General features: G+C 41.3%; 1 protein-coding gene across 15 annotated transcripts in view; it reads left to right on the top strand.

The window, feature by feature from the left end:
* Positions 1–22637, top strand: part of LOC139755976 (uncharacterized) — a 734338-nt gene that overhangs the window by 351015 nt on the left and 360686 nt on the right. The window contains exon 6 of one of the 15 annotated variants that reach the window (XM_071674840.1): positions 10479–10692. The exons of 13 other annotated variants lie outside the window; for them this stretch is intronic. In XM_071674840.1, the coding sequence (XP_071530941.1) occupies positions 10479–10692 (214 nt within the window). Of the gene's footprint in view, positions 1–10478; positions 10792–22637 lie in introns of those variants that run through there. One more of the 15 variants, XM_071674839.1, reaches the window with a different exon arrangement.

The raw sequence follows: 22637 nt of genomic DNA on the forward strand, positions 1-22637 counted from the left end.
TTCTTCAAGGCTCCCAGAATTTTCGCCCCCTCCCCCACCCTATGATCCACTTCCGCTTCCATGGTTCCATCAGCTGCCAGATCCACTCCCAGATATCTAAAACACTTCACTTCCTCCAGTTTTTCTCCATTCAAACTCACCTCCCAATTGACTTGACCCTCAACCCTACTGTACCTAATAACCTTGCTCTTATTCACATTTACTCTTAACTTTCTTCTTTCACACACTTTACCAAACTCAGTCACCAGCTTCTGCAGTTTCTCACATGAATCAGCCACCAGCGCTGTATCATCAGCGAACAACAACTGACTCACTTCCCAAGCTCTCTCATCCCCAACAGACTTCATACTTGCCCCTCTTTCCAAAACTCTTGCATTCACCTCCCTAACAACCCCATCCATAAACAAATTAAACAACCATGGAGACATCACACACCCCTGCCGCAAACCTACATTCACTGAGAACCAATCACTTTCCTCTCTTCCTACACGTACACATGCCTTACATCCTCGATAAAAACTTTTCACTGCTTCTAACAACTTGCCTCCCACACCATATATTCTTAATACCTTCCACAGAGCATCTCTATCAACTCTATCATATGCCTTCTCCAGATCCATAAATGCTACATACAAATCCATTTGCTTTTCTAAGTATTTCTCACACACATTCTTCAAAGCAAACACCTGATCCACACATCCTCTACCACTTCTGAAACCACACTGCTCTTCCCCAATCTGATATATATATATATATATATATATATATATATATATATATATATATATATATATATATATATATATATGTTTTTTTTTTTTTTGCATTGTCGCTGTCACCCGCGTTTGCGAGGTAGCGCAAGGAAACAGACGAAAGAAATGGCCCAACCCACCCCCATACACATGTATATACATACGTCCACACACGCAAATATACATACCTACACAGCTTTCTATGGTTTACCCCAGACGCTTCATATGCCCTGATTCAATCCACTGACAGCACGTCAACCCCGGTATACCACATCGCTCCAATTCACTCTATTCCTTGCCCTCCTTTAACCCTCCTCCATGTTCAGGCCCCGATCACACAAAATCTTTTTCACTCCATCTTTCCACCTCCAAATATATATATATATATATATATATATATATATATATATATATATATATATATATATATATACACATATATATATATATATGAGAGTTGGGGTGAGAGAGTATCATTGAATTTTAGGGAGAATAAAAAGATGTTCTGGAAGGAGGTAAATAAAGTGCGTAAGACAAGGGAGCAAATTGGAACTTCAGTGAAGGGCGCAAATGGGGAGGTGATAACAAGTAGTGGTGATGTGAGAAGGAGATGGAGTGTGTATTTTGAAGGTTTGTTGAATGTGTTTGATGATAGAGTGGCAGATATAGGGTGTTTTGGTCGAGGTGGTGTGCAAAGTGCGAGGGTTAGGGAAAATGATTTGGTAAACAGAGAAGAGGTAGTAAAAGCTTTGCGGAAGATGAAAGCCGGCAAGGCAGCAGGTTTGGATGGTATTGCAGTGGAATTTATTAAAAAAGGGGGTGACTGTATTGTTGATTGGTTGGTAAGGTTATTTAATGTATGTATGACTCATGGTGAGGTGCTTGAGGATTGGCAGAATGCGTGCATAATGCCATTGTTCAAAGGCAAAGGGGATAAGAGTGAGTGCTCAAATTACAGAGGTATAAGTTTGTTGAGTATTCCTGGCAAATTATGTGGGAGGGTATTGATTGAGAGGGTGAAGGCATGTACAGAGCATCAGATTGGGGAAGAGCAGTGTGGTTTCAGAAGTGGTAGAGGATGTGTGGATCAGGTGTTTGCTTTGAAGAATGTATGTGAGAAATACTTAGAAAAGCAAATGGATTTGTATGTAGCATTTATGGATCTGGAGAAGGCATATGATAGAGTTGATAGAGATGCTCTGTGGAAGGTATTAAGAATATATGGTGTGGGAGGCAAGTTGTTAGAAGCAGTGAAAAGTTTTTATCGTGGATGTAAGGCATGTGTACATGTAGGAAGAGAGGAAAGTGATTGGTTCTCAGTGAATGTAGGTTTGCGGCAGGGGTGTGTGATGTCTCCATGGTTGTTTAATTTGTTTATGGATGGGGTTGTTAGGGAGGTGAATGCAAGAGTTTTGGAAAGAGGGGCAAGTATGAAGTCTGTTGGGGATGAGAGAGCTTGGGAAGTGAGTCAGTCGTTGTTCGCTGATGATACAGCGCTGGTGGCTGATTCATGTGAGAAACTGCAGAAGCTGGTGACTGAGTTTGGTAAAGTGTGTGAAAGAAGAAAGTTAAGAGTAAATGTGAATAAGAGCAAGGTTATTAGGTACAGTAGGGTTGAGGGTCAAGTCAATTGGGAGGTGAGTTTGAATGGAGAAAAACTGGAGGAAGTGAAGTGTTTTAGATATCTGGGAGTGGATCTGGCAGCGGATGGAACCATGGAAGCGGAAGTGGATCATAGGGTGGGGGAGAGGGCGAAAATTCTGGGAGCCTTGAAGAATGTGTGGAAGTCGAGAACATTATCTCGGAAAGCAAAAATGGGTATGTTTGAGGGAATAGTGGTTCCAACAATGTTGTATGGTTGTAGGGCGTGGACTATGGATAGAGTTGTGCGCAGGAGGATGGATGTGCTGGAAATGAGATGTTTGAGGACAATGTGTGGTGTGAGGTGGTTTGATCGAGTAAGTAACGTAAGGGTAAGAGAGATGTGTGGAAATAAAAAGAGTGTGGTTGAGAGAGCAGAAGAGGGTGTTTTGAAATAGTTTGGTCACATGGAGAGAATGAGTGAGGAAAGATTGACCAAGAGAATATATGTGTCGGAGGTGGAGGGAACGAGGAGAAGAGGGAGACCAAATTGGAGGTGGAAAGATGGAGTGAAAAAGATTTTGTGTGATCGGGGCCTGAACATGCAGGAGGGTGAAAGTAGGGCAAGGAATAGAGTGAATTGGAGCGATGTGGTATACCGGGGTTGACATGCTGTCAGTGGATTGAATCAAGGCATGTGAAGTGTCTGGGGTAAACCATGGAAAGCTGTGTAGGTATGTATATTTGCGTGTGTGGACGTATGTATATACATGTGTATGGGGGTGGGTTGGGCCATTTTTTTCGTCTGTTTCCTTGCCCTACCTCGCAAACGCGGGAGACAGTGACAAAAAAAAAATATATATATATGTATATATATATATATATATATATATATATATATATATATATATATATATATATATATATATATATATATGTATGTATGTATTATATATCTTTTCTTTCTTTTCATTTAAACTATTCGCCATTTCCCGCGTTAGCGAGGTAGCGTTAAGAACTGAGGACTGGGCCTTTTTTGGAATATCCTCACTTGGCCCCCTTTGTTCCTTCTTTGGAAAATTAAAGAAAAAAAAAAACGAGAGGGGAGGATTTCCAGCCCCCCGCTCCCTCCCCTTTTAGTCGTCTTCTATGACATGCAGGGAATACGTGGGAAGTATTCTTAATCCCCTATCCCCAGGGATGATATTATATATGTACATATATGTATATATATATGTATATATGTATATATATATGTATATATATATTCCCTGGGGATAGGGGAGAAAGAATACTTCCCACGTATTCCCTGCGTGTCGTAGAAGGCGACTAAAAGGGAAGGGAGCGGGGGGCTGGAAATCCTCCCCTCTCTTTTTTTTTTTTTTTTAATTTTCCAAAAGAAGGAACAGAGAAGAGGGCCAGGTGAGGATGTTCCCTCAAAGGCCCAGTCCTCTGTTCTTAACGCTACCTCGCTATCGCGGGAAATGGCGAATAGTATGAAAAAAAAATAAATATATATATATATATATATATATATATATATATATATATATATATATATATATATATATATATATATATATATATTTTTTGCCGCTGTCTCCCGCGTTTGCGAGGTAGCGCAAGGAAAACAGACGAAAGAAATGGCCCAACCCACCCCTATATACATGTATATACATACGTCCACACACGCAAATATACATGTCTACACAGCTTTCCATGTTTTACCCCAGACGCTTCACATGCCCTGATTCAATCCATTGACAGCACGTCGACCCCGGTATACCACATCGATCCATTTCACTCTATTCCTTGACCGCCTTTCACCCTCCTGCATGTTCAGGCCCCGATCACTCAAAATCTTTTTCACTCCATCTTTCCACCTCCAATTTGGTCTCCCACTTCTCCTCGTTCCCTCCACCTCCGACACATATATCCTCTTGGTCAATCTTTCCTCACTCATTCTCTCCATGTGCCCAAACCATTTCAAAACACCCTCTTCTGCTCTCTCAACCATGCTCTTTTTATTTCCACACATCTCTCTTACCCTTACGTTACTTACTCGATCAAACCACCTCACACCACACATTGTCCTCAAACATCTTATTTCCAGCACATCCATCCTCCTGCGCACAACTCTATCCATAGCCCACGCCTTGCAACCATACAACATTGTTGGAACCACTATTCATTCAAACATACCCATTTCTGCTCTCCGAGATAATGTTCTCCACTTCCACACATTCTTCAAGGCTCCCAGGATTTTCGCCCCCTCCCCCACCCTATGATTCACTTCCGTTTCCATGGTTCCATCCACTGCCAGATCCACTCCCAGATATCTAAAACACTTTACTTCCTCCAGTTTTTCTCCATTCAAACTTACCTCCCAATTGACTTGACCCTCAACCCTACTGTACCTAATAACCTTGATCTTATTCACATTTACTCTTAACTTTCTTCTTTCACACACTTTACCAAACTCAGTCACCAGCTTCTGCAGTTTCTCACATGAATCAGCCACCAGCGCTGTATCATCAGCGAACAACAACTGACTCACTTCCCAAGTTCTCTCATCCCCAACAGACTTCATACTTGCCCCTCTTTCCAAAACTCTTGCATTCACCTCCCTAACAACCCCATCCATAAACAAATTAAACAACCATGGAGACATCACACACCCCTGCCGCAAACCTACATTCACTGAGAACCAATCACTTTCCTCTCTTCCTACATGTACACATGCCTTACATCCTCGATAAAAACTTTTCACTGCTTCTAACAACTTGCCTCCCACACCATATATTCTTAATACCTTCCACAGAGCATCTCTATCAACTCTATCATATGCCTTCTCCAGATCCATAAATGCTACATACAAATCCATTTGCTTTTCTTAGTATTTCTCACATACATTCTTCAAAGCAAAGACCTGATCCACACATCCTCTACCACTTCTGAAACCACACTGCTCTTCCCCAATCTGATGCTCTGTACATGCCTTCACCCTCTCAATCAATACCCTCCCATATAATTTACCAGGAATACTCAACAAACTTATACTTCTGTAATTTGAGCACTCACTCTTATCCCCTTTGCCTTTGTATAATGGCACTATACACGCATTCCGCCAATCCTCAGGCACCTCACCATGAGTCATACATATATTAAAGAACCTTACCAACCAGTCAATAATACAGTCACCCCCTTTTTTAATAAATTCCACTGCAATACCATCCAAACCTGCTGCCTTGCCGGCTTTCATATGTATATATACATACATACATACATACATACATCCAGGCCCCACAGCACTTTCCATGGTTTACCCCAGACGCTTCACATGCCCTGGTTCAATCCATTGACAGCACATTGACCCCAGTATGCCACATTGTTCCAATTCACTTTATTCCTTGCATGCCTTTCACCCTCCTGCATGTTCAGGCCCCGATCACTCAATATCTTTTTCACTCCATCTTTCCACCTCCAATTTGGTCTCCCACTTCTCCTCATTCCCTCCACCTCTTACACATATATCCTCTTTGTCAATCTTTCCTCACTCATTCTCTCCATGTGACCAAACCATTTCAAAACACCCTCTTCTGCTCTCTCAACCACACTCTTTTTATTACCACACATCTCTCTTACCCTATTATTACTTACTCGATCAAACCACCTCACACCACATGTTTTCCTCAAACATCTCATTTCCAACACATCCACCCCCCTCCGCACAACTCTATCCATAGCCCATGCCTTGCAATCATATAACTTTGTTGGAACCACTATTCCTTCAAACATACCCATTTTTGCTTTCCGAGATAATGTTCTCGACTTCCATACATTCTTCAACTCTCCCAGAACTTTCGCCCGCTCCCCCACCCTATGATTCACTTCCGCTTCCATGGTTCCATCTGCTGCCAAATGCCAGCAGTGAGCAGTGCTGGCATTTGCAAGAGAAGTGTGTGGCATGTGTAAGTTTGGAAGGTAGGCACGTGAGAAACAGTAGTGAATGATGGGTTGAGGAAATTAAGTTGCTAGTGAAAGAAAAAGAGAGGTGTGTGGGCTTTCTTGCAAGAAAGAAGTGCAAGTGATTGGGAGATGTACAAGAGATGGTGGTGGCATGCATAGAGCATCAGATTGGGAAGGAACAATGTGGTTTCAGGACTTGAAGAAGAGATTTGGATCTGACGTTTGCTTTGAGGAATATGTGAGAAATACTTTGAGAGACAATAGAATTCGTATGTGGAAAAAGCACATGAAAGGGTTGCTATGCACCCAGGAAAGTGGTATTATTATATGGTGTGGAAGGAAAGCTGTTACAAGCAGTGAAGAGTTTTTATTAAGAGAGTAAGGCAATTATGTGTGTAAGAAGAGAGGAGAGGAATAATTTCAGGTGAAGTTGGGTCTGAGGCGGTGGTATGTGATATTACCATGGCTGTTTGATTTATTAATGGATGGAATGGCAAATGAGTTGAATGCAAAGTTCATAGGAACCAGAGTAGGTCTGTAGTTTGTCAGTGGTTGGGGGGCTTGGAAGGTGACTCAGTTATTTTGCTGATGATGTGGTGCTGGTTACAGAATTATGAAAAGGAGCAAAAGTTGGTTTCTTGAGTTTTGGAGTTCTTAAACAGAAAGTTGAGAGTAAATGTGAAGAAAAGTAAGGTTATTAGGTTTAGTGGTGGAGAGAGACAGGTTAGGTAGGGTGTGTGTTTGAATGGAGAAAACTTGGAGGAAATGAAGTATTTTAGATACATGAGAATGGACATAGTAGCAAATGGAACCTTGGAGGTTAAAGTGAGTCATTGGGTGGATGAAGCAGCAGAGGTCCTGGGAGCTTTGAGAAAAGTGTGGAAAGAGAGGCCTCTATCTAGGAGGGCAAAGATCAGAATGAATTAAGGTATACAGATGTTGTATGGGTATGAGATGTTGGCTTAAAGTAAGAATGTATGTAATTGGATGAATGAGATCAAAATGAATTGTTTGAGGATAGAATATGGTTTGAGGTGGTTTGATTGAGTAAGAAGTAATAGGAACGGACATGGTAACAAATAGAACCTTTGAAGCTGAAGTGAGCATTGGATGGATGAAGGAGCAGAGGTCCTGAGAGCTTTGAGGAAAGTGTGGAAAGAGAGGCCTCTATCTAGGAGGGCAAAGATCAGTATGATTTAAGGTATAGTAGTCCAGATGTTGTATGGGTACGAGGTGTTGGCTTAAGGTAAGAATGTATGTAAGAGGATGAATGTATTGGAAATGAGTTGTTTGAGGATAGAATATGGTGTGAGGTGATTTGATTGAGTAAGAAGTAATAGAGGGAGATGTAATAATCAGAAGAGGATAATGAAGAGAGCTGAAGAGTTTGTGCTGAAATGGTATGAAGGTTTGAACATATGGAGAAAATGAGTGAGGAGAGGTTGACAAAGAGGGTATATGTGTCAGATATAGAGGCAACAAGAAAAATGGGTGATGGAATTGGAGATGGAAGGATGGAGTTAAAAAGGTTTTGAGTGCTTAGGGGATTGAATATGCTGGAGGGTGGAAGGCATGCACAGAATAGAGTGAATTTGAGTGATGAAGTATACAGGGGGCAACATGCTGTCACTGGACTGAACAAGGGCATTTGAAATAGTCATGGGAACCTGCAGAAGTATTTGAAGGGCATGGTTTTGGATAGGACGCTATGATTTTAATTGTTATGAATGACAGCTAGAGTGGATATGAGCAAATGGGGCAACTTATTCAACTGTTCCTGGCATCGCCTTGCTAATATGGGATATGGCAAGCAGGTATGGAAAAGATAAGGAAATGAGATGGCCTTGATTAGGACATTCAGTTGCCACTACTAAATCTGCAAACTTCAAAAAAAAATATGTTTTCATAGTTGAATGATGATTGAGAATTACTAGGGTTTCACTCCTTCATTCATTACTTCTGCAGTTATTTTTGTGACTGTGTTGAGTTTTATGTATTTAGTTCTCGTTTAAACACCACTGCTTTGCTTTGATTTTGATACATTAACGTAGATTACTATTGGAAAGTGTCTCCCATTCATCTTTCTTATGAAATACCCTTTGAAACTGATGAGGTAAAAACTTCTGCCTGAAATATAAACAATGTATAGCTTTAGAAGTAATTTACCATAATTCAGGCTTAAAGTTGCTGTATGGAAGAGAGAGAGATTATGAAATGATTATGCATTTTGGGATGGAGAGATCATAAAATGATCAAGACCTTTATTCTTGTTTTCATAACACCTAGTTAGATATTTACAGAAAAATGAAACTGGAAACAAAAAATGTTATCCAGTGATTTACTGTGGATGGAAATGCTCATTTATATGAAATATTCATTCTTGCCTTTCATGAATGATTTTGATATGTATTCCCCTTTGGTAACAGTTTTTGTTCTTGGGTAGTAAGTATTATTTCCTAATTGCTTATACATAAAAAGTAAAGAAAAAGGCTGTTATTCCCTTCAGACTTTGCTTATGTGACCAGGACAGTGATATTTTGAAATTTACCTATTTCCAGTTAGATGATGGGCAAACATGCACATTTGTAATCACATAGATTCAGAAAAGCAACAGCATTATGAATTGAAAGTAACATGTATTTACACTAATGTTAAACAAAAGTGATCACAAAAGGGTCATAAGTGAGTATTTTTTCTAAATTTGCAATTGCACATTAAGTCACTCCAATCAGACCCCAAATATGATCTTCCATCATGTTCTCGTTATATGTTCCTTGGTAGCAGCATTCAAAGTTCAGTATATCCTGTTGGAAGTGCTTGCCTTGCTCCTCCAAATATGCTCCCATGTTCTTGAATTTATCATGATGAGCGTCAAGGTATGGACTTTGAAGGACATCCTGCAAACTAGGCGATAGTTCTTCACCATAGTCTCAACCAGCTCCACATAGTGATTGCCTAGAAAGTCCCAAACCATTGCTACAAAGCTGTACCATGTTGCTTTCTCCTTCCTAGGGAGCTTTGGGAATTCCTTACACTCCAGGATCTTCTTTATCTGTGATCCAATGAAGACTCTGGCTTTGACCTTTGCCTCAGACAGCTTAGGGAAGAAGTCTTGAGGGTACTTGAAGGCTGTAGTCTCCTTATTAAGAGCTGTGACAGGTTGTTTCATAAGGCCTAGTTTTATGTGCAGTGGTGGCATCGACACCTTCCAGGTGTCCCACCAGTGGCTCCCACTTGACGTTATTCATTCCCACAGAAAATTTGGCTTGTTGTGGCCAGTCCTGCCTGTGATAGTGCACCACAGTATCCCTGATGTCCAAAAGACAGAGATAGCAGGGAAACTTAGTAAAGCTGCCGTGGAGACCCATCAGACCTATTTTGCAGTCTCTGATGACCTCCCAGCTGTACTCATCATACTTCAAGGCATCTAGCAAGGTCTTGACATTGTTGTATTCTTCTTTGAGGTGCACTAGTGAGCCAGAGGAAGAGACTAGTACTTGCTCCTGTTATGGAGCAGCATGGCTTTGAGGCTTCTGGATGAATTGTCAATAAAGAGGTGCCACTTGTTTGGGTTACAGGCACTTCTGATTGCCTCAAACAGACTGGTTACATTGTGGCAGAAGCAGAGCCCATCTTGAGGGTTGAAGCTGGAAAAACCTAGGTGACACTTTCTGATCTGCAGTTTGCACGCTTTCATCCAACAAGTTCCAGTGCTTGAGCCTAGACGTCGGATGCTCGGTATTGGACTTTGTGAGACCAAGATCTCTGATCATGTCATTTAGGTAGTACGGGTTTCTTTCCTCAGCTGCAGCTCTGAAATTGTAATCTGGATCTATGTCATCTGCCCCCTCTGACTACAATTTATATTACTGGAAACTTCTAGAAAGTTCTAAATCAGCTACTCAGAACTGAATCTCTCTGGAATGTTCTGAAAGATAGGTAAATTTCAAAATATCACTATCCTGATCACACAAGCAAAGTTTCAGGGGAGTAATAACCGTTTCCTATACTATTTAGACATAATCAATTAGAAAATGAGACTTATTACCCAGGAAAAAATACACACTAAAAATTTGTTATGCAGTGTAATGTGAGTATGTAAAGAATTTATATGTGTACTTTGGAACTGGTAATTTTGATATTGACAAGAATAACCGAGATAGGCATTCCCAACAGGTGGGACTGAACAGTGATGGTCTGCGGAATAGCGGAAGAGGATCCATCGGCAAGGTGCATCAGTGCCCCTACTGTACATATTTCACTGTTAGGAAAGACCACATGACCAAACACATTAGAACTCACACTGGAGAAAAACCATATACTTGCCCACACTGTCCATTTCATTCATGCACAAAGAATACGATGAACAACCACATTCGGATTCATACGGGTGAGAAGCCCTATTCATGTTCTGTTTGTCCTTATCGTGCTTCACAGAGGTCAACATTAAAGGGCCACTTACGAACTCACCAAACATGAATAGTGAAAAGTGAGATTTTCTTAATTGTTTTTTCATTTTATCTAATCTCGTGTTTTGAATTTTATGTACAAGTGTTTATAGCAAAGGTTCTTGAACTGGGGACGTACTCCCCAAAAGGAGTGTGAGAATATTTCAAAGGATGCAGAAAGTCTGAAAAATGCCAGTGTTTATAACCATCTAAGTAAAATGTCTACACACACACACACACACACACACACACACACACACACACACACACACACACACACACACACCTTTTGCTTCAAATACTAAGGGAAAATTAAGGAAGAGGGAAGATTGGTGTAATCAAAGATAACAAAAAGCAAGGGAGCTTTGAAATGTGGAGTTGCAGAGATAAAGGTGACAATCCAGCCAGGTAGCTATGCAAGATATAAGAGAGTATGAAACGAGTGTAACAGGTTGAGAAAGGAGGAACAGAAATTTTGAGAAGAATATTGTGGACAAAGCAGGTGAAAATCCAAAACATTTCCAAAAATTCATCAGAAGTAGATTGTCAGCAAGAGCAGCTAAGGGATTCCAAGGGAAAAATTATTAAGAAAAATTAAAGGATGTATGAGGAACTGAGTTACAAGTTCGAAAGTGTTTCCACAGTGGAATACAGTATATTCATATCATTAGTGAGAGGGGTTGGGGAGGAGACTTTAGAAAATGTTGAGATATTTGGAAAAGACATTAACAGAATATTAAAAGGTCTTCACCACATGCGCTGGAGATGTGTGCAGATACACTTGACAGACCTCTTGAAATTATGTTTGGAATATTGTTGGAGAGAGGCAGAGTGCTAAGGGAGTGAAAAAGGGTAGAAGTAAAACCCATCCATAAGAAAGAAGACTGGGATGAGTGTGGTCTGTAAGATACTGTAAAAGATAATCAGGAATTAGATGAATGACTTTCAACTGAAGAGAAATTACCTAAGTGAGAGGCTACACATATAGGGAAAGGTCATGTGTAACAAACCTTTTAGATTTTTAACTGACTGAAAGCATTTGATATTACCTTATGGGAGGCTTATTAAGGAGATGGAATGCTTGGCAGGAATAAGGGAAAACTCAGTTGATAGCTAGAAAAATATCTTATTGAAGGGAGCAAGGTACAAAAGTCATTGCAACCTTCTCCAAAAGGGTGGAGAAAACTAGTGATTATCCCAGGGTTCTGTTTTGGGACCTTTACTGTTCTTGATGTATGTAAATGACTTGTCTGAATATGTTTGCAGATGATGCAAAACTTATGAGAGAATTGAAAAGTGAGGAGGATTTCATCAGATTGCAAGGGGAACTAAGCAGACTCCAAAGATTGTCTAATACATGGTTAATGAAATTCAACCCAAGCAAATTCCAAGTAATGAGGGAGGGACAAAGGAAAAGAAGACCTCATCATGACTTATTTAGCTGGAAATAAACTTAGGGATTCTATGTGTAAGAAGGACTGACTAGTCAGCATCATCCCTAACCTATCACCAGAGTCTCACATTACAAGAATAGTAAAGGAGACAATGTGTCTTTTGGCAAATATCAGAATAGCTTTTCAGTATATGGATAAGGAAATATTAAGCAAGCTGGTCATATCATACATAAGGCTGAAACTGGAAAAACTTCTAATGTTTGGTCACCTCACCTAAGAAGCACAAAGAGGTAATAGAGAAGGTCCAGATGATGATATCAAAATTATTGGAGATAAGTTTGAGGGAAACACTGAAGGCTTTATATTTTTTTACCTTTGAGTAGAGGAGTGAGGGATGACCTGATCACAGCCTTTAAGTATTTGATACAGATCAGTGATGTTGGCATTGAACAGTTCTTTGAGGGGTTTAGGGATAGAGCCATAAACATGAAATTAAAGAAGGAACTTACGGGGGAAAATATATAAAAGCACTTGTATCATTTGAGTGTCCGATAAATGGAATAGAATGACTAAGTACATGGTTAATACAGACAGCATACATAAGTTTAAGAAGTTGTGTGGTAATAGTGGATGTTCAAGATCTGGAGCCCAAAAAGTGTAAAACTTCCTCTCTCTATGGTATTTTTTTTTTTCCCATATCAGCCATTTCCTGTGTTAGCGAGATAGCACCAGGAACAGGTGAAGAAATGGCCTTATGCACTCGCATCTACTCTTAAGCTGTTATGTATAATGCACCAAAACCAGAGCCCTCAGTCTACAACCAAGTCTCGTAGACCTTCCTATGGTTTCCCCTGATTGCCTCATATTCCATGGTTGAGCCCACTGATAGTACATCATCCCTCCAAAACTACATTGCACGAGTTTCCTCTCTCTCCTACATGCCTCGCACCTTCATGTATGTTCAAACCTCAAGCTTTCAAAACAGATTTTACTCCATTTTACCACCCCTTCCTTGGTTCCCTGCTTTCCTTGTTCCTTCCACTTCTGACATGTATGCCCTCTTGGTCATCTTTTCCTCAATAATTCTCTTCATTTGTCTGAACAGTTTCGCCACACCTTTCGGCACACTCATACTTAATCCTCTTACTACCACACCTCTCTCATGCCCTATCATTTCTTATTTGATCAACCCTTTTGACTCCAGATACTGTCTTCAAATGTTACATTTCCAACACATTCACCCTAATCTTTACATTTTTGCTTAAAGCCCATGCCTCATATTCACATAGCACTAACAGGACTACTGTACCATTAGAAATGCCTGTCAGCCACTGAAGACGTAGGTAACTAGAAATAAGTAATTACACATGCATGAGCCTTTGTGATGTGGTGCTCAGTGTTGCATGGGTTCGAATCCTGATATTGGCAGTTGGCCTTTATCCAACCTGAGTTTTCATACTCCCCTCAGGGCTGACCAGTAAATGTGTATGTACCTTAGCCTGCCATGAGTTTTGGAGAGGGGCTAGTATACAGTCTGTTGGGGATGAGAGGGCCTGGGAAGTTAGTTAGTTGTTGTTCGCCAATGATACAGCTCTAGTGACTGATTCTTGTGAAAAATTGCAGAAGTTTGTGACTGAGTTAGGAAAAGTGTGTGAAAGGAGAAAGTTGAGAGTAAATCTGAATGAGAGCAAGGTTATTAGGTTCAGTAAGGTTGAGGGACAAGTTAATTGGGATGTAAGTTTGAATGGAGAAGAATTAGAGGAAGTGGTGTTTTAGATATCTGGAAGTGGACTTAGCAGAAGTGAGTCACAGGGTGGGGGAAGAGGCGAAGGTTTTGGGAGCGGTGGAGAATGTGTGGAAGGAGAGAATGTTATCTCGGAGAGCAAAAATGGGTATATTTGAAGAAATAGTAGTTCCAACAATGTAATATGGTTGTGAGGTATGGGCTATAGATAGGGTTGTATGGAAGAGAGTGGATGTGTTGGAAATGAAATGTTTGAGGACAATATGTGGCGTGAGGTGGTTAGATTGAGTAAGTAATGAAAGAATAAGAGAGATATGTGATAATAGAAAGAGTGTGGTTGACAGAGCAGGAGAGGTGTGTTGAAATGGTTTGGACTCATGGAGAAAATGAGTATGGAAAGATTTACAAACAGGATATATGTGTCAGAGGTGGAGGGAAGAAGTAGAAGTGGGAGACCAAATTGGAGGTGGAAGGATGAAGTGAAAAAGATTTTGAGAAGAAGTAAGAGTATTAGTGAAAGAGAAGAGAGAGGCATTTGGACGATTTTTGCAGGGAAAAAATGCAATTGAGTTGGAGATGTATAAACGAAAGAGACAGGAGGTCAAGAGAAAGGTGCAAGAGGTGAAAAAAAGGGCAAATGAGAGTTGGGGTGAGAGAGTATCATTAAATTTTAGGGAGAATAAAAAGATGTTCTGGAAGGAGGTAAATAAAGTGCGTAAGACAAGGGAGCAAATGGGAACTTCAGTGAAGGGTGCAAATGGGGAGGTGATAACAAGTAGTGGTGATGTGAGAAGGAGATGGAGTGAGTATTTTGAAGGTTTGTTGAATGTGTTTGATGATAGAGTGGCAGATATAGGGTGTTTTGGTCGAGGTGGTGTGCAAAGTGAGAGGGTTAGGGAAAATGATTTGGTAAACAGAGAAGAGGTAGTAAAAGCTTTGCGGAAGATGAAAGCCGGCAAGGCAGCAGGTTTGGATGGTATTGCAGTGGAATTTATTAAAAAAGGGGGTGACTGTATTGTTGACTGGTTGGTAAGGTTATTTGATGTATGTATGACTCATGGTGAGGTGCCTGAGGATTGGCGGAATGCGTGCATAGTGCCATTGTACAAAGGCAAAGGGGATAAGAGTGAGTGCTCAAATTACAGAGGTATAAGTTTGTTGAGTATTCCTGGTAAATTATATGGGAGGGTATTGATTGAGAGGGTGAAGGCATGTACAGAGCATCAGATTGGGGAAGAGCAGTGTGGTTTCAGAAGTGGTAGAGGATGTGTAGATCAGGTGTTTGCTTTGAAGAATATATGTGAGAAATACTTAGAAAAGCAAATGGATTTGTATGTAGCATTTATGGATCTGGAGAAGGCATATGATAGAGTTGATAGAGATGTTCTGTGGAAGGTATTAAGAATATATGGTGTGGGAGGCAAGTTGTTAGAAGCAGTGAAAAGTTTTTATCGAGGATGTAAGGCATGTGTACGTGTAGGAAGAGAGGAAAGTGATTGGTTCTCAGTGAATGTAGATTTGCTGCAGGGGTGTGTGATGTCTCCATGGTTGTTTAATTTGTTTATGGATGGGGTTGTTAGGGAGGTGAATGCAAGAGTTTTGGAAAGAGGGGCAAGTATGAAGTCTGTTGGGGATGAGAGAGCTTGGGAAGTGAGTCAGTTGCTGTTCGCTGATGATACAGCGCTGGTGGCTGATTCATGTGAGAAACTGCAGAAGCTGGTGACTGAGTTTGGTAAAGTGTGTGAAAGAAGAAAGTTAAGAGTAAATGTGAATAAGAGCAAGGTTATTAGGTACAGTAGGGTTGAGGGTCGAGTCAATTGGGAGGTGAGTTTGAATGGAGAAAAACTGGAGGAAGTAAAGTGTTTTAGATATCTGGGAGTGGATCTGGCAGCGGATGGAACCATGGAAGCGGAAGTGGATCATAGGGTGGGGGAGGGGGCGAAAATTCTGGGAGCCTTGAAGAATGTGTGGAAGTCGAGAACATTATCTCGGAAAGCAAAAATGGGTATATTTGAAGAAATAGTAGTTCCAACAATGTTGTATGGTTGCGAAGCGTGGGCTATGGATAGAGTGGTGCGCAGGAGGATGGATGTGCTGGAAATGAGATGTTTGAGGACAATGTGTGGTGTGAGGTGGTTTGATCGAGTAAGTAACGTAAGGGTAAGACAGATGTGTGGAAATAAAAAGAGCGTGGTTGAGAGAGCAGAAGAGGGTGTTTTGAAATGGTTTGGGCACATGGAGAGAATGAGTGAGGAAAGATTGACCAAGAGGATATATGTGTCGGAGGTGGAGGGAACAAGTAGAAGAGGGAGACCAAATTGGAGGTGGAAAGATGGAGTGAAAAAGATTTTGTGGGATGGGGCCTGACATGCAGAGAGGTGTGTTGAAATGGTTTGGCACATGGAGAGAATGAGTGAGGAAAGATTGACCAAGAGGATATATGTGTCGGAGGTGGAGGGAACAAGTAGAAGAGGGAGACCAAATTGGAGGTGGAAGGATGAAGTGAAAAAGATTTTGAGAAGAAGTAACAGTATTAGTGAAAGAGAAGAGAGAGGCATTTGGACGATTTTTGCAGGGAAAAAATGAAATTGAGTGGGAGATGTATAAAAGAAAGAGACAGGAGGTCAAGAGAAAGGTGCAAGAGGTGAAAAAAAGGGCAAATGAGAGTTGGGGTGAGAGAGTATCATTAAATTTTAGGGAGAATAAAAAGATGTTCTGGAAGGAGGTAAATAAAGTGCGTAAGACAAGGGAGCAAATGGGAACTTCAGTGAAGGGCGCAAATGGGGAGGTGATAACAAGTAGTGGTGATGTGAGAAGGAGATGGAGTGAGTATTTTGAAGGTTTGTTGAATGTGTTTGATGATAGAGTGGCAGATATAGGGTGTTTTGGTCGAGGTGGTGTGCAAAGTGAGAGGGTTAGGGAAAATGATTTGGTAAACAGAGAAGAGGTAGTAAAAGCTTTGCGGAAGATGAAAGCCGGCAAGGCAGCAGGTTTGGATGGTATTGCAGTGGAATTTATTAAAAAAGGGGGTGACTGTATTGTTGACTGGTTGGTAAGGTTATTTGATGTATGTATGACTCATGGTGAGGTGCCTGAGGATTGGCGGAATGCGTGCATAGTGCCATTGTACAAAGGCAAAGGGGATAAGAGTGAGTGTTCAAATTACAGAGGTATAAGTTTGTTGAGTATTCCTGGTAAATTATATGGGAGGGTATTGATTGAGAGGGTGAAGGCATGTACAGAGCATCAGATTGGGGAAGAGCAGTGTGGTTTCAGAAGTGGTAGAGGATGTGTGGATCAGGTGTTTGCTTTGAAGAATATATGTGAGAAATACTTAGAAAAGCAAATGGATTTGTATGTAGCATTTATGGATCTGGAGAAGGCATATGATAGAGTTGATAGAGATGCTTGTACGTGTAGGAAGAGAGGAAAGTGATTGGTTCTCAGTGATTGTAGGTATGTATATTTGCGTGTGTGGATGTATGTATATACATGTGTATGGGGGGGGGTTGGGCCATTTCTTTCGTCTGTTTCCTTGCGCTACCTCGCAAACGCGGGAGACAGCGACAAAGCAAAAAAAAAAAAGAAATATATACATATATATATATATACATACACATACACACGCACATATACACATACACACATATACATATATATATATATATCACATTTACTCTTAACTTCACATGCTCTGATTCAATCCATTGACAGCACGTCGACCCCGGTATACCACATCGCTCCAATTCACTCTATTCCTTGCCCTCCTTTCACCCTCCTGCATGTTCAGGCCCCGATCACACAAAATCTTTTTCACTCCATCTTTCCACCTCCAATTAGGTCTCCCCCTTCTCCTCGTTCCCTCCACCTCCGACACATATATCCTCTTTGTCAATCTTTCCTCACTCATGTGAGGTATTAAGAATATATGGTGTGGGAGGCAAGTTGTTAGAAGCAGTGAAAAGTTTTTATCGAGGATGTAAGGCATGTGTACATGTAGGAAGAGAGGAAAGTGATTGGTTCTCAGTGAATGTAGATTTGCTGCAGGGGTGTGTGATGTCTCCATGGTTGTTTAATTTGTTTATGGATGGGGTTGTTAGGGAGGTGAATGCAAGAGTTTTGGAAAGAGGGGCAAGTATGAAGTCTGTTGGGGATGAGAGAGCTTGGGAAGTGAGTCAGTTGCTGTTCGCTGATGATACAGCGCTGGTGGCTGATTCATGTGAGAAACTGCAGAAGCTGGTGACTGAGTTTGGTAAAGTGTGTGAAAGAAGAAAGTTAAGAGTAAATGTGAATAAGAGCAAGGTTATTAGGTACAGTAGGGTTGAGGGTCGAGTCAATTGGGAGGTGAGTTTGAATGGAGAAAAACTGGAGGAAGTAAAGTGTTTTAGATATCTGGGAGTGGATCTGGCAGCGGATGGAACCATGGAAGCGGAAGTGGATCATAGGGTGGGGGAGGGGGCGAAAATTCTGGGAGCCTTGAAGAATGTGTGGAAGTCGAGAACATTATCTCGGAAAGCAAAAATGGGTATGTTTGAAGGAATAGCAGTTCCAACAATGTTGTATGGTTGCGAAGCGTGGGCTATGGATAGAGTGGTGCGCAGGAGGATGGATGTGCTGGAAATGAGATGTTTGAGGACAATGTGTGGTGTGAGGTGGTTTGATCGAGTAAGTAACGTAAGGGTAAGACAGATGTGTGGAAATAAAAAGAGCGTGGTTGAGAGAGCAGAAGAGGGTGTTTTGAAATGGTTTGGGCACATGGAGAGAATGAGTGAGGAAAGATTGACCAAGAGGATATATGTGTCGGAGGTGGAGGGAACAAGTAGAAGAGGGAGACCAAATTGGAGGTGGAAAGATGGAGAGAAAAAGATTTTGTGTGATCGGGGCCTGAACATGCAGGAGGGTGAAAGGAGGGCAAGGAATAGAGTGAATTGGAGCGATGTGGTATACCAGGGTTGACGTGCTGTCAGTGGATTGAATCAAGGCATGTGAAGCGTCTGGGGTAAACCATGGAAAGCTGTGTAGGTATGTATATTTGCGTGTGTGGACGTATGTATATACAAGTGTATGGGGGTGGGTTGGGCCATTTCTTTCGTCTGTTTCCTTGCGCTACCTCGCAAACGCGGGAGACAGCGACAAAGCAAAAAAAAAAAATATATATATATATATATATATATATATATATATATATATATATATATATATATATATATATATATAATATACATATTTGTATATGGATTTGTATGTAGCATTTATGGATCTGGAGAAGGCATATGATAGAGTTGATAGAGATGCTCTGTGGAAGGTATTAAGAATATATGGTGTGGGAGGCAAGTTGTTAGAAGCAATGAAAAGTTTTTATCGAGGATGCAAGGCATGTGTACGTGTAGGAAGAGAGGAAAGTGATTGGTTCTCAGTGATTGTAGGTATGTATATTTGCGTGTGTGGACGATGCATATACATGTGTATGGGGGTGGGTTGGGCCATTTCTTTCGTCTGTTTCCTTGCGCTACCTCGCAAACGCGGGAGACAGCGACAAAGCAAAAAAAAAAAAAAGAAATATATACATATATATATATATACATACACATACACACGCACATATACACATACACACATATACATATATATACATATGAAAAAAGTAAGAAATAATTTAGAAAACTGAAACTTCTAGCTTGAAATGAGAAAATGAATGTCACATAATGGTTCAACCTCTGGCTATGGAAAAGGGAAATGTATAATTTATTTCCACAAACGTCAATAGTAGTTCTCATCAATTTAACCACTGTATCAGTAAGCTTCAAGTGTGGTAAAGTGTGTGAAAAAAAAAGCTGAAAGCAAATGTGAATAATAGCAAGGTTATTAGGTACAGTAGGGTTGAGGGTCAAGTCCATTGGGAGGTAAGTTTGAATGGAGAAAAACTGGAGGAAGTAAAGTGTTTTAGATATCTGGGAGTGGATCTGACAGCGGATGGAACCATGGAAGCGGAAGTGAATCATAGGGTGGGGGAGGGGGCGAAAATCCTGGGAGCCTTAAAGAATGTGTGGAAGTCGAGAACATTATCCCCGAAAGCATATATATATATTTATATATATATATATATATATTTTTTTTTTTTTTTTCTTTGTCGCTGTCTCCCACGTTTGTGAGGTAGCGCAAGGAAACAGACGAAAGAAATGGCCCAACCCACCCCCATACACATGTATATACATACATCCACACACGCAAATATACATACCTACACAGCTTTCCATGGTTTACCCCAGACGCTTCACATGCCTTGATTCAATCCACTGACAGCACGTCAACCCCGGTATACCACATCGCTCCAATTCACTCTATTCCTTGCCCTCCTTTCACCCTCCTGCATGTTCAGGCCCCGATCACACAAAATCTTTTTCACTCCATCTTTCCACCTCCAATTAGGTCTCCCCCTTCTCCTCGTTCCCTCTACCTCCGACACATATATCCTCTTTGTCAATCTTTCCTCACTCATTCTCTCCATGTGCCCAAACCATTTCAAAACACCCTCTTCTGCTCTTTCAACCACGCTCTTTTTATTTCCACACATCTCTCTTACCACTTCTGAAACCACACTGCTCTTCCCCAATATGATGCTCTGTACATGCCTTCACCCTCTCAATCAATACCCTCCCATAAAATTTACCAGGAATACTCAACAAACTCATACCTCTGTAATTTGAGCATGTGTGTGGATGTGTGGATCAGGTGTTTGCTTTGAAGAATGTATGTGAGAAATACTTAGAAAAGCAAATGGATTTGTATGTAGCATTTATGGATCTGGAGAAGGCATATGATAGAGTTGATAGAGATGCTCTGTGGAAGGTATTAAGAATATATGGTGTGGGAGGAAAGTTGTTAGAAGCAGTGAAAAGTTTTTATCGAGGATGTAAGGCATGTGTACGTGTAGGAAGAGAGGAAAGTGATTGGTTCTCAGTGAATGTAGGTTTTCGGCAGGGGTGTGTGATGTCTCCATGGTTGTTTAATTTGTTTATGGATGGGGTTGTTAGGGAGGTAAATGCAAGAGTTTTGGAAAGAGGGGCAAGTATGAAGTCTGTTGGGGATGAGAGAGCTTGGGAAGTGAGTCAGTTGTTGTTCGCTGATGATACAGCGCTGGTGGCTGATTCATGTGAGAAACTGCAGAAGCTGGTGACTGAGTTTGGTAAAGTGTGTGGAAGAAGAAACTTAAGAGTAAATGTGAATAAGAGCAAGGTTATTAGGTACAGTAGGGTTGAGGGTCAAGTCAATTGGGAGGTGAGTTTGAATGGAGAAAAACTGGAGGAAGTGAAGTGTTTTAGATATCTGGGAGTGGATCTGGCAGCGGATGGAACCATGGAAGCGGAAGTGGATCATAGGGTGGGGGAGGGGGCAAAAATTCTGGGAGCCTTGAAGAATGTGTGGAAGTCGAGAACATTATCTCGGAAAGCAAAAATGGGTATGTTTGAAGGAATAGTGGTTCCAACAATGTTGTATGGTTGCGAGGCGTGGGCTATGGATAGAGTTGTGCGCAGGAGGATGGATGTGCTGGAAATGAGATGTTTGAGGACAATGTGTGGTGTGAGGTGGTTTGATCGAGTGAGTAACGTAAGGGTAAGAGAGATGTGTGGAAATAAAAAGAGTGTGGTTGAGAGAGCAGAAGAGGGTGTTTTGAAGTGGTTTGGGCACATGGAGAGGATGAGTGAGGAAAGATTGACCAAGAGGATATATGTGTCGGAGGTGGAGGGAACAAGGAGAAGAGGGAGACCAAATTGGAGGTGGAAAGATGGAGTGAAAAAGATTTTGTGTGATCGGGGCCTGAACATGCAGGAGGGTAAAAGGAGGGCAAGGAATAGAGTGAATTGGAGCGATGTGGTATACCGGGGTTGACGTGCTGTCAGTGGATTGAATCAAGGCATGTGAAGCGTCTGGGGTAAACCATGGAAAGCTGTGTAGGTATGTATATTTGCGTGTGTGGATGTATGTATATACATGTGTATGGGGGGGGGTTGGGCCATTTCTTTCGTCTGTTTCCTTGCGCTACCTCGCAAACGCGGGAGACAGCGACAAAGTATAAAGTATAATATCTCTCTTACCCTTACATTACTTACTCGATCAAACCACCTCACACCACACATTGTCCTCAAACATCTCATTTCCAGCACATCCATCCTCCTGCGCACAGCTCTATCCATAGCCCACGCCTCGCAACCATACAACATTGTTGGAACCACTATTCCTTCAAACATACCCATTTTTGCTTTCCGAGATAATGTTCTCGACTTCCACACATTCTTCAAGGCTCCCAGAATTTTCGCCCCCTCCCCCACCCTATGATCCACTTCCGCTTCCATGGTTCCATCCGCTGCCAGATCCACTCCCAGATATCTAAAACACTTCACTTCCTCCAGTTTTTCTCCATTCAAACTCACCTCCCAATTGACTTGACCCTCAACCCTACTGTACCTAATAACCTTGCTCTTATTCACATTTACTCTTAACTTTCTTCTTTCACACACTTTACCAAACTCAGTCACCAGCTTCTGCAGTTTCTCACATGAATCAGCCACCAGCGCTGTATCATCAGCGAACAGCAACTGACTCACTTCCCAAACTCTCTCATCCCCAACAGACTTCATACTTGCCCCTCTTTCCAAAACTCTTGCATTCACCTCCCTAACAACCCCATCCATAAACAAATTAAACAACCATGGAGACATCACACACCCCTGCCGCAGACCTACACTCA

Source organism: Panulirus ornatus, chromosome 20 (assembly GCF_036320965.1).
Source record: "Panulirus ornatus isolate Po-2019 chromosome 20, ASM3632096v1, whole genome shotgun sequence".
In the NCBI taxonomy this organism is placed as follows: Eukaryota; Metazoa; Arthropoda; class Malacostraca; order Decapoda; family Palinuridae; genus Panulirus; species Panulirus ornatus.